This window comes from Rhopalosiphum padi, chromosome 3 (assembly GCF_020882245.1).
Source record: "Rhopalosiphum padi isolate XX-2018 chromosome 3, ASM2088224v1, whole genome shotgun sequence".
Classification (NCBI taxonomy): Eukaryota; Metazoa; Arthropoda; class Insecta; order Hemiptera; family Aphididae; genus Rhopalosiphum; species Rhopalosiphum padi.
Genome location: NC_083599.1, coordinates 43,637,535 through 43,651,753, shown reverse-complemented (window position 1 = coordinate 43,651,753; position 14,219 = coordinate 43,637,535). Strand labels below are relative to the sequence as shown.

Here is a 14,219-nt window from a genome sequence, read left to right as displayed (position 1 = left end):
TTTAATTTTTAAGTAAAATACAAATATGTAAAATATTACAAATTGAAAATGCTTTTATCTAGTCTCAAAATTAAAATATCGAAATAAACGCCAAAGCTCAATCACTCATAGGTAATAAAATAACATTCTTACCTTAACTTCAATAATATATCAATTAAATTTAATATTAAAGCTAAAAACGTATAATGATTGGATTTATTGAATGAAAATTAGCTGTGTTGTGTGTTTGGGTCTTGGGTGTGGCGTCCTTTATAAAGATACCTATAGCTTCTTGAATCGTGAATTTTGTTATAATCATGGAGTCCTAATGGCTATAATAGTCCTATATTATGATATGTTAAAAACTTAATTTTCTTGTGCTCCAATAGAATTTGTTGAATTTTCTTAGTCAGCATTATTATAGATTAATATTGATATTATTTTATAAATTGTATAGATTTATTTAATTGTCTAATTAAATTATATTATATAATGCGTATTTATGAATTGACAGTCGCGGATCCAAGGGGGGCAAAGGATAATAGCCCCTCCCCCCGGAGATTGGCGAATTTTGGATGTCTGTTATCGGAAACAAAATTAATATATAAATTAAAAAACACATTATCTTGTTGATTTGTGTTACGGTCGTTTACGTTTTTATCGGTTGTCATCAAAATGCTAGTCTGTTTATTCTGACCAATCACAAATTTATAAAATATTGTAGGTATTTTATTAATTAAAATAAATTTATTTATAAAAATATTAATTTAGTTGACATACGATACGATACGCATACGGTCGTTCACTGCCCACTGGTCGCCTGGATGACTGACGATCATCAACGTTAAACGTGTGTGGTTGTTTTGTATTTGAAAAATCAAAAAGACAAAATGATTTTATTGAATTTGTTCGGTAATTTTTTTTTGTATCTATCATAGGTTTTATATTTTATTATTAATTATTATATATCATGTTCAATTCATGTATCCTTATTAAGTATTTATTTTACTAAACTAATTTTACTGATAATATTTATTTATTAGTTTATTTACACGCATATTTATCAAACTTTAGCTGAAATTTTAACCAAGATGCCTCGCCTCGTAAATTGAATCCACGTTTGGGAAGTGACAAAAATCAAATGTATTAATAATATGTATAAAAAATGATATTATTTGATTACCTACTTAAAACAGTAAATATTTAGGTATATGATATTTAATAGAATGTAAGACGTTAGTTGATTTTTTTAAAGTAAAAACTCAAATAAATACATTTTTTTGAATGAATAATCGCCAAAATTGTATAGAAATAAAAAGTAGGTTAAGTTTTATTTGTTTTAATTAATATATTTATTTTTATTGAACTATGGTATAAAATAAATTTAAAAAAATTCTACAGTTTTAAAGTAACCAACCCTAGTCTCGTTAAAATCGGAAAATTTTATCATGTCTAGAAAATTCGTGAACATTTCAAGTAGTTACTTAGTATAGTTAGTACTCATTTTTTAATTATTATAAGTACAAAAAGGGGTTTTGTAAATATTTCCATTTTTCAATAATTCTTTTATTTTTTCGTTTTCTTGATTATTTTAAAAATTATTTGAAATTTTTATACGTTTGGCCCTATCCCGAAGTACAAAGTAATTTTATATTAGATTTGTTTCCACAAGCCACTTTCAATAGGTATTAATGATTAAAGCATTTTATTCGTTTTAAAAAGACAATTGATACAAGTGTACCTATATACATAATATATGTACATGGCTATTATTGACATACCTATATATTTATCGCTTCGCTCAGTATCTAAAATATGTTTTAATTATTGTCAAAATTAACTGATAAAAAAGAAGCTTCCGGTAAAACGTGTTCTTATAATACAGTCTAATTATCTTTTGGTTCATCGTTTCCTAAAATTCAATGTACCTACCCGTGTGACCGTATACATATAATGTGCCACACACGTCGGTACGTCACACTGTGACGGCGACAGTACTATCACCCAAATAGAACACGAAATTAATGAATAATAATAAAAAAAAAAAAAAAAAACAAAAATTACGTATGGTAGGTCGGTAGGTAAGTACGATAATAGAGCCAGCTGCAGCTGCAGGTGCACGCTGGATTAGGTACCTCTAAGTGTGTATATAGATATGTATGAAACGCATATAACATAATATTTAGTATCGTGACGCGGCCGTTCGCCGTCAGGTAGATAGAGTACCTATAACCAGTAACCGGAGTCGAGCGTGCTACGCAACGACAACAATACAACAACGCTGCAGCAATAAGGTAGGGCGGACGGGCACCTGTTCTCGCCGGCCGCGTATCGCGTATTGCTGTTGGTACGTGTTATTATTATCGTCATCGTCATCGTCGTCATCACCATCATCATCATCGTCATTAATCATTACCTCCATCGTCATCGTCATCATCATCGTCGCCGTACTTACTCGGGGGAGCCGTACAGGTGTAGGTATATACTGAACACACACACTTCGACGACGACGGTCGCGAGCGGCTTTCACAACCGCTGCAACAGCGCGCACACGCGCACGCACACGCCGACGGTCGACGTTTCGCGTTTCGCGTTTTTGTGTTTTCTCCGCCGCCGCCGTGCGTGTTTCTCTTTTCCCGTGCCAGTACAGTCGCCGAATCCGTCGGAATCTCTCGCGTTGTACGCCATCCGTATAGGTACTCTGTGCATTCGTCTTCGTTGCCGATAGTTTGTAGGTAACAATTTGTCTTACCAGTATCATATAATATACGAAGAGAGTTCCGCGCTATTATTCGTCGACGGTCGATGTAATATCGTAATAATATTATTCATTGCGTACACATTATATTGTAGGTAGAGCCAGTCAGGTAGGCATTATATTATAGTTACCATAAACAATACGGCTGCCCGCACTCTCTCTCCGTCTATCTCTTTCGCCCATTCGCGCCGTCCGTCTGCTCGGGGATGACAGACGATGAAAAATAATTAAAAATAATATCCCGAGTATCCTCATCGCAAACGATATACTAAATTATAGTGTTGCAAATTGTATACCGCAGTCGTCGGGGAAATTCGTGGACCGAAAAGACTTGAGGCGACATCGCACATCATCATCATCGTCAACGGCGTAACGACGACAACGAATTGCCACTGCAAAAATACATGTGTAATAGTAGCAACTGTCTGCTACTTTCGAGGCGTGTGTCTTTGCAGTAGATCTATAGATCCAGATTTATAGATATTTCTATCAGTTCACACATGTTTGTCTCATCGCCGCTGCTGGTCGTTGCTATCGAGGTACGTAAAACTCGCGATTCCGTCGAATTCGTCAGTGTAGATTTAATGGTTTTATAAGCACTCGTTTATAATAGGTTGCAGGCGAAATTATTATAACTATTATATAACTATATAAGTCGTTATAGGTACTTAAATAAATTCCAAATAGCAAATAAAAATGTTAGATTCGTTTCTGTTGTGATGGGTATTGTAATATAAATCATGTGCGCAAATCGGTTAAAGGTGTATTGTAATTGCGGGTGTAGCCAACGTATTTCGACGTATTACAATTCATATGGATTTCTGTGTTATTTCTTCCAACGGAAATCGTATAATTATTATTTAAATTAGGTATGCAAAGTATAATCAATAAAATAATTTATAAATATAATATTATAGGGACAGTTGGACAAATATACAGATAGGGACTAGATAGAAACCATAGGTATAATATTCGTTTCGATAGAATGCGTATGCTGTACCACGGAAATTTCTGCAACAACAGTATCGCAGCAGTATTCCTTTCACTGGATTATGCCAGTACACGATCATGTATTTTATATATATATGTATCTATATTCGCTGAGATTAGACGTAACTACAATGTAACAGGTGTAAAACTCATTATTATTAATCTGGTAGGTAGTATTATAGGTACATACTAGCCATATTACCTATTAATATTGGTACTATACACGTATGTGATGAAAACTCCTTTGAGCTAAATCAAAATCGCTTATCACTTGTATTACCCGCAAAATCGAGATAAGTAAAAAATATTGTGTTCATTTTATAATATAAAAATAATAAAAATGTGCAATCGAATATGCGTACGATATATGCTCGTTTTCCGTATACTATTGATCGCGAAAACCTGCCCGGAGACTTCAACGGAGTTATTATTATTTAATATGCGTGTCTGCTCGGCGTCACTTTGAAATTTCAACGATTCGGCTATTCGATTCTAGTTCAAGAGAGGTTATTGAATATTGTATATTATGGTGTCCCAGATTTAATGTAAGCATATTATTTACTTATATGTAATACGTTACTTAACCGCTGTTGACGTGCTGCACTAGTCAATAATCGATTTTTATCTATGTGGAATGATCAAAATTAATTTGGGTGTACGCGATATATTATATAGGTACTTGCATATAAACAAAGAACCAACTATAATAAATATATTATATATTTAACGTACACATTGCGATTATTTATGCGAAAACGTGACATAGGACCTAATGACACGCATTGCATAGTAAATATATAATCGTAACTATACGCCTATACCTAATACGCATTTTATTGCAGTTATCATTAATTAATACTATATGTTCTAAATATATATATATGTATATATTGTATTATAATCCAACTGAATGTTGATGTATATACCCATATGGCCGTACAATGTAATATTGTATTCACGCATTCAGGTTGCGATGTATATATTATATAGGTATGCATTATGTGGTGGTGAAAAACGTTCTGGAATGTCAAAACGATCCGCGCACATATAGGTGTGGCATTTTGATGACCTTCGGTATCCATTATTATGTTGTTATTTAGTCATTTCGCGGCATAGTAATAATAATTTTAATAATACGCCACAATATTTAATATTTATTGTTCGATATTATGTATTTAGGTACGTATCTTAAGTCTGTTACATAGGTAGGCTTTCGTTGCAATGTATAATATTTATCCATTGTGGGTACAGCCGATATAAGAGGTGTGTACCTATATACAGTATATCACAAGAACAGCTGTAACTATTATATATAAAATATAAATAAATATAGGTACTAAAAGTATATAATAATTATAAAATAGTTTTATTAAAGTAATCATAAAACTACCTATTATTTTTAAAAACATTTTGTTTTCTAGTTTCTTCGGTAGAAAGGTTCTGACAAATATAATTTAAATACATGCAGTTCCAAAACAATAACTAGTTTAAATGTACATAGGTAAATTAAACTTATATGATCTAGCAAAGAATTCTTTTAGATAATTATTTGTCCAATTTTAGTTTTAATATATTATTAAAAAATTTTTTTTTTGTGGATCTGAGACCTGAGTTGTTTTGGGTACTATATTATACTATTAGGTATACAGTATGAAGATTATTTGCGTAGTTACATATGCGTATGACGAAATATAATTTCGTCACGAAATAACAATAAATTTAATAACCATTCGTCGATATGTTACATATAACATATCCGTATATTTATTATAATATGTTAAAGTATATAGGTATGTTTTAATTTAAATGTATGATAATATACACTAATCGGTCCAAATAGCCCTAGGATGTAGATAAATAAATATCCTACTCGGCCGGGTGAATGTGAATGTATTTTTATGCTGTATGAGTTCATTATCATATTATCCCACAGTATGTCGAGGATAAAATGGAAATGTTTACCAAGCTGCACATAATATATTATTGGTATATATGGTAAAGCGTGAAGAATTCTATATTATTATGATGTTCACTTCGTTCTCGCGCCTTATTGACGAGAGCTAGGTTTGGATTATTGAATTAATGAGTTGATTAATTAAATTATTAAATTGCGTTATATTTTACAAAAGTGTGCCTGTACCTATAAAATAGACATAACACGCAAGACATTTTTAGAAATTTCGTGTTAGGGACTAATAGCTACAAATACTAATTAAAACAAAAATTTCGATTTATATGATTAATTAGTATTATATTACAGTATTTATACCCGACTATATACATTTATTAACAATTAAGGGATGTGAATTGCAAATAACGATATTGTAATAATGTGGCTTGCTCCATTCCACTATATAATTTAATGGAATTGTATCAATAAAAATTTTCAGTAGGTACCAATCTGGTAGTCAATATCATAGTTTTAGTGTTACTTATTCATTAAGTAAGAATCTTTATTAAAAACAATGTAGGTTAGATAGGTTAATATAAATTCATGTTTGATAAAATAATATCTATATAGGTATATATTGTTTTATAATTAAACTAAAGCGGGTATTATTATAATATATTATTTCTGGAGAAGCTACCCTTTTCACTCATTTCAATGATTCCATATAAGTTAAATTTAATAATACAACAATTATAAATATAAGGCTAAGCAACTGATTATACTGGTTATAAAAAGTGATACATATAAAGGCTTATATATGTTGCACTTATTGCAGATACATGTAGTATTAACTGAAAACTTATTTAAATCAATATGTATTTATATCTAATAGATATTAGCTGAATTTAATCAGTTTTAAATTGTATGACCTTAACTGTATACTAACATTAACACGGGTATTTCACTCATGTATAAAGCCTACTTTAATCACATAACGTGTAAACTAATAAAAGAAATTCTATCAAAAATCGAAATTTACCTATCGTATTTATACATATTTTACTCTCAATATTTCACACTAATGAATAATAACTTATAAAGTCATAATTCATAAGTATATATAGTTCCTATATTCTTAATTTTCAAACTTTCTTATTCGCGATTTATTACATTATTTTCAACGATTTTTAGTAGGTATATTATTTTAAAGGCAATTTGATTTACGATTATTATTCACTAATCACTATTATAATTGCTATTATTGCATTTTTAGATAACTAACTATTATGATATAATATAAAATCATAATTAACTTGTAATTTAAAATGTGAAGTGAAAACATAAGAAATTTAATTTTAATTACAAATATAGGAGGGTACATAATTAGATAAAAAAAAATGAGATGAATGAGTTGTTAATTATTTTGATTAAATAATTTTTTTAAATATAAGTTATTTAAGATAAAAAATAATAATAATTGATTGTTAAGATAAGAAAATAAACACAAAAAATTTACTTCCTACGTCATACTTCTGCAGCATGATAAATTATTTAATATTTTAGTTAAACGGTTGATGATTTAAAGTAATAACTATTTTTTTCATTGATTGGTTTCAGTAAAATACATTTAACAATTTTAAAATATATTTAGGCCCTCAAAAATTAATCAATTAAATACAATTGAAAATTAAAGTTAATTTTTCAAAATGTATAATATAGTATATTTTTATTAATTTTTAATCAATAAATACTTATTCAAAAACAAAACCCAAGAGCCGAAAAGTTGTTGGGTGGGAAGATTAATAAATTCTGATAAAAAAAAAACACTTTTACGATAACGATTTCTCTTTATGATTTACTGTAGACTCGAATCTTCCGTTTTTGTCAATATCGTTCTTCCACAACTTTCAACTAATTTCATACTAATTGAATACTGCAGAGGGTTAAACTATTAGATAAGCTATGTACTATATATAGTTATGTTATTGTATCATGAAATATGTTAAAATGTTACTACTACATGTGTAATATTCTATGTATCATTTGAAGAACAATACGTATCTAAATATTAAAAAAATATATGTAACTGAATACAAATCATATGCAAATACTACAAATAACATTGATAAATTGTAAGTGTAACTTACATGTTACAACTCATACTATACATTTAAAAAACGATGACACATTTTATTATACCTTATATTATTAATTGTTAATTGTTATAAAATAATCTTTCACAAGTAGGTATGTATTATTATTAATTTCTGTAAATTTAACCTAAACTAAAGGTTGAGTAAATCGTACTTTAGTTGGTAGCTGTACCTACTCGATTAAATGCAATGAAATGATAATGACCTCTGATTTAATACTACGACCGCACAGGAATCTGTTGGCAACGCATTCAGAAAAAAATATTATAATGGCACAACACTGCATAAGAATACAAGAGAGTTTTAATATATTCCAACAAACAGTTAAACTATTATGTTGCATAATATACCAGTGAGTTAAAAAAAAACTTTGCACGTTAATTTGTTTCAACGGATTCACTTTGAAATTTCTATACCTGCAGTTATATGCCTATAAGTCCATATGTAGTAACGAAAATTCTTGAAAATAAAAACGTCATTAACAAAAAAAAAAAAATAATAACTAAGTATGTGCCTATATTTGTAATAAAGTAATGAAAAAAACAAACGTATACCGTATACCTTATCTATTTGTTGAATATTGATGTAATTAATACCTAATTCTATGAAAAAATCAAACAGACAGATTTTATCCTCATGTTCATATTAAATACATCTAATTATATACGAATGTTAAGAAAACTAATTTATGTAAGCACATGCAGCCATATGTTTTAAATAAATATCTAATTTTTTACATATAATTTATAATTGGTGTAATTTTTAAATATTTATGTTATTTTAAAATAAAGCATGTTTTTATACCTATATGTATAATTTAGCTTTTATATTCACCTCTTGAAGTACAACTACTTATATTTCATTATATATACCAATAATGCCAATACACTTATACTATTATTATATAGTAGGTGACGTCTGTGAACGTCGCATACTTTTTAAATTTTATTCATAACACTGTCATTTAACAAAATATTGTGACTACCGTTATTTTATATTTTATCAATCAATATTCAGTTGCATGCCTGTTTTAAATCTGTACGTGACAAATGCGAACTAATCCGTGAAGAACATTTATTAGTATCTGTTTTTATTTTCTGTTCACTAAATTTCCATCAACCCAGAACAACTGCATAAGTCTATTATAACGACGTAGAGTACAAATAATTATTAAAAATGTTGTTTACAATGATTACATGCTCGTTCGTTGTTTAATTTTTGTTTATATAAATGAAAACATAATGAATAATTAATGAATGAAAAATATTTAACCAATTTAATTTAAATCATAACGCGTGTGATAAGTATTATATTTTGATGTTAGTATTTTTTTATTTGTAATAAATAATAATATAATATAATAAAATATAATAAAATAATTAGGTATTGCATAGGTGTAAAATATGTCATCATTATCCAAAACATACATACATTTTTATATGAATATAAAATAATAATTATTGTATTATTATTTTGTTTACTATGATTTGTATTTTAAAATAAGCTTTATATATCATTGACTATTTTACAGAAAATATATTATTTACATGTTTTGTACCTGAGATTTAGAAAGAAAATAGCATTTCAAAATATTATCATAAACTAGTAGGTAGGTATGCAGACGTATAATACGTAGACAACCTGCATGGCACAGCGGCCAACTGGTTATATACTTCAGATATAATAATATGTATTCCAGGTCTAGAGTTGAACCGTGTCAAGCATAGCTACATTCCGGATGGGTGACGATAGTAAACGGCATGCCAATTACACATTCTCTTAGATATACGATTACGATAGTTAGGTATAATAGCATTAATGGGCGTTGGAATACTAAATAGTAAATACCTACATATGCAATTGAAGAAAAAAATGAACGTTTTTATTAATGAAAAACGTATCTATATACCGATACGTCTGTACCGGGTATTTTAATTTTAAAACACTGAATTTATAAACGTTTGTGCCGAAATAGTTAATGGATGTATATTGTATAAAACCTATAATTCAGTATTCAAAGAAACCTACGAGTACTACAATCTTAAAGAAAGTGAAAGAATCAGATACTATCGTAGGTATTAAAGAACTATTATTGTAGTTGCAGTTAAATGTATAATTGTTAATAGTTAATGTAACGAATTGTTTTAAACAATAAACAAGGCCAGCAGTCTGAATTATGCGAAATTAGTTTCCTCAAGTGTCGGTGTCTTACGAAAAAGAAAATAAATAATATAAAGTATTATATAGAAGTATAGAACTACCTATATAAGGTATAGCTGATAATTTTATTTAAAAGATGGAAGGATCTATATTGGTTATTAAATAATTATACCTTATAACATTTATGTAGTTTCCACAAACATTTTATTTGATTCGAATTTGTAGATACAATTTTGTTTTTAAACCAGTCTAAGATATTTTATTTATTAATATTTTTAATAACCATGTAAACGATTATTATTTATTTATAAATCTAAAATATATTATAAACTTTGTTTATTGAACTTTTTTTTTCATAAACAGCCGATTAGAATAATATTAATCTATTAAAGAAAAAAATAATTTTTTCTTTATACATTGGTATTTAGTATTATCGAATTTATAGTGAAGGTAATATAATTTTTTCCGCATTACTTCAACTCGAAAATCGAAATAACATTCTCCTGTTCTAAATTGCAGGAGGATAAATATCGGGATTTGGAAGTATTTTAAGTCCGGGATAACACAATAATATAATATGATGTGGATTCTATGTTATTGTAAATTATATTATAATATAATAGGTACCTACCATAAAGTCTTTATTATACTCTTTTAAGTACCTAGGAAGAACGAATTTTTTTTGTAAAGATTAAATTTGATATTTTATTACATACCTAGTAATTTAAGTATGTTACTATTGTAGTGCATACTTATATATTTGTAATCGTGATAATAGGCTGATCTTATTTGTTTGATCTTTGTTAGTTATTATCATGATAGCCACCATAATTAGATTGTTTTATTTTATATAAGAAAATCTTTATAACCGTACATTATAGGAGCCTGTAGTATGATTTCACTTGCATAAATCTGAACTGTAGTTAGTAGTTACAATGAAAAAATTGGCTACTTTGAGTATCATATTTGATGCACAATCTTCCTACCTTTACTACCCATCAAATTTTACTCAAATAGTCAAACTTATCAATTGTATTTCATGTTTAAAATTGCTTCCCAATTTAGTTTTACTTCTTTAAGTTTTGCAAATTGTAGATTAAATGATAAAGGGAATATTATATTATTTATATTATTCAGCAATTAAAATCTTAAGTTTGAATAATAATTATATTTATAAGTCGTTTATGATTTTAACTTTAAACTAAAAATAATAGTTAAATAGATTTGTTAATTTGTATTGAGCCTAAATTCATAACAATAACAAAATATATATTAAGAAATTTTACATATACATATATATATATATATATATATTTGTGTACAATATACATGTTAATTTGTTATCAGTTGTTATAAATTATAATTAAGTAGATACTTCTAAGCATTTTAAAAACATATGTAAAAAAAAAATATAGCACTTAGCCATATAAGTACAACCTAATAATTTATAATTTGTATAATTGTACTTATGTAGACTATTTATATTTGTGTACAGTTGCCTACAGGCTACAATGAATTATTTAAAAAGTGATTTAAAACATTACAAAATACAAAATATTTAGTTAAGATTTACAATATATTGATTCTTATAGATAAAAAAGTAAAAGAGACATTTTCTAAAAATATTTTTTCCCTGTATTATATTTAAGAAATTGTAAAAATATTATAATCTAGATTATGTTTATAAAATTATAATATTACATTTTGCCAACAGTATATAAATAATATTATTATAACTAATTTAAACATAATAATTTAATTTTTTTTAGTTATATTGTAATAAATAAATATTTAATTTGTATGTTTTTATTTTAGGCTTAGATGTTGCCTCAATTTACTGCTTTAAGAAATGCCTGGATTGAAAGATATGTCGATGCAACAACCAGGAAATAATAGTAAAAGGTATATTTTAAAATGTTGTAATATGTAATTCTAAAAAATATCAAAATTTAATTATATTTATTTTACAGAGAACTAAACGAAAAACCAATAATGCCTTACCATCGAAACAGCGTCAATTCAAATGGGTACTCAACAGGTAATAAACAATCATATTAGTCATTTAAAAATTAAGTATTTAGCCCACTTGAGTTAATCATTTTTGTTTAAATTTTTAAGATGGAGGCCAACAAAGTATGGCTGGTGAGGAGAGGAATGGCGATGAAAATAATTCAGCTCCAACTTATGTAATCGAACATTTAGCCACATTTACGGTTTCGAAAAGTACTGGTATAGTTTATCCAGCTGATGGCATGAGGAGACTATTGCACCTTGAAAAATCAAACGGTATTTGGTCACAAAAAATGCAACTGCGTCTTGATCAATCTTGGGTTTTGATAATGGATTTTGAAACAGGTGTAAGTAAAAACACATTGATGTCTACCAAATATATTTATATTATTTTGTTTAAATAAATCACTCTATTTCTGTTTAGGTTGTAATGGAACGATTTCCAATTTCATTAGTAAAAGAACCAACTGCTTTTACGAGTAACGATCCAATGGAAATTTATAATAATATTCTAGTATTTGTAGTTGGTCAAGTTGATTCACGATCAGAGATGCACATATTTCAAGTAAGAAATAATAAATTATGGATTTAATAAATTTTACATATTTCATAGCAATTTTATAGAAAATAAATATTACTATTTAGGTGATACTTATTATACTATCCATAATATATATAACATTATAACAATAGTTTTTTTTTAAGAATAATGTTCTATGTTATGTATAACACTAGAAATGAAATTATTGGAAGTAATTTGTACTAAAATTCTATCAAAAGAATATTTATTGTTCTTCAACTATTATTGTTTAAAATTTAAACTTATATTTTTAAACTGAAAATAAATAATAATAACTAATAGTTTTTAATTTTTAATTAGTTTTTTTTTAGTTTAATTAGTTAATTAGTTTTTAATAATAACTAATAGTTTTTAATTTGTTCATACATGTATCAAAAATTAAAATTAAAAATAACAAACATAAGACTTTCATTCTTGCAATTACAAGTTAATTAAGTACGTAATACCAAATGGTCAATAGACCATTACCAATATATCATTGTTTTTATTTGGAAAATGATTACCTATAAGGTTATATTATTGGGGTTGAAAATAAACTAACCTTTGACAGATAAAAAGACAACGCTGGTCAAAGGTGACCCAAGTACTTTTAATTCATTTTTACAACTATTTAAAAAGTTTTGATTATTTAATATTTCACCTTAAAAATTTTTTCACACAGGTATATCCATAATACAAACACTTATGTACAAAAAGAGTTTTAAAATTATTTATAAACTATTTAATTTTGATAATAAAAAAAAATTAAGAAACTATTTGTTTTAAATAAAAAAAAAAAGGGTATAGCCCCTGGAGAACTGATTATCAATAATATTTTATGGTGAGGAGTACTTTAAAAAGAGTTTTGGTCATGAGCGACTGGCCTTGCCTGTTGAGGGTTAACACATATGGCAATGCCTAGAAAAAAGAATAATCATGAGAAAAAATTTAAATTTAAATATTGAAATATTGGCCAATTCAAATTCAACTATTCACATTTCATCTTATGATTTATATATAATTTATTACCTATATACATTTATAAGTGTATAGGCTTGTGATAAATTCATCATATCATACAATATCAGGTTTATTTTTTCAATTTTTGACCATGGTATGTTTTAGAGTCAAAGTGTACCAGCTCAAGAATTAGTTGACGATCTAAAGCTTCTGAGGTCTGGAAAAGGAATTAATAGAAAGACAAGACATGTACCACCGCCTCCCCCAACACCGCCACCAAATCCACCATCAAACGGTGTCAGTGTACGAGAACAAGTGTCTGTTTTTAATGCTGTTGCTCATCGTTAGTTTTTTTGTTTTTAAATATTTTTATACTATGTAAATGAATTGAAGTCAGTAGCTGTAATTCAAAAAATAATTCAGAAATTACAGTGTAAATGTAATACACAACTAATAGCCTATTTTTACAATGGTCTAAAATAAGAAAAAATCAAAAGTATCTTTCGTTTATTCAAAATTCAAACTATTTCAAAATTGTTTTTTTCTCCATAATGCAAATAAATAACTCTATAAAATGGTTATTTTCAAAAAAAAACTTATGTTGTTTTAGATCATTATAAAAGGTGGGTTATAGACTTATGGTAATTTTATATTACATTGAAAAAACTGCACTACAATATCTGTATTATTTTTCGAATTACAGCCATTGACTTTCTAATTAATTTACATACTGCTATATAACTTAATGAATTTAAGATA

The 14,219-nt window shown here is 27.2% G+C and overlaps 1 protein-coding gene across 1 annotated transcript in view; it reads left to right on the top strand.

Annotated features, from left to right (window-relative positions):
- The first annotated feature begins 2,304 nt into the window (after window positions 1-2,304).
- The window catches only part of LOC132927941 (epidermal growth factor receptor kinase substrate 8-like), a 19,174-nt gene continuing 7,259 nt past the window's right edge, over window positions 2,305-14,219 (top strand). The window contains exons 1-6 of the mRNA XM_060992507.1: window positions 2,305-3,276; window positions 11,747-11,833; window positions 11,902-11,969; window positions 12,050-12,288; window positions 12,366-12,506; window positions 13,626-13,803. Coding sequence (XP_060848490.1) covers window positions 11,781-11,833; window positions 11,902-11,969; window positions 12,050-12,288; window positions 12,366-12,506; window positions 13,626-13,803 — 679 coding nt within the window. The 5' untranslated portion in view covers window positions 2,305-3,276; window positions 11,747-11,780. The remainder of the gene's footprint in view (window positions 3,277-11,746; window positions 11,834-11,901; window positions 11,970-12,049; window positions 12,289-12,365; window positions 12,507-13,625; window positions 13,804-14,219) is intronic.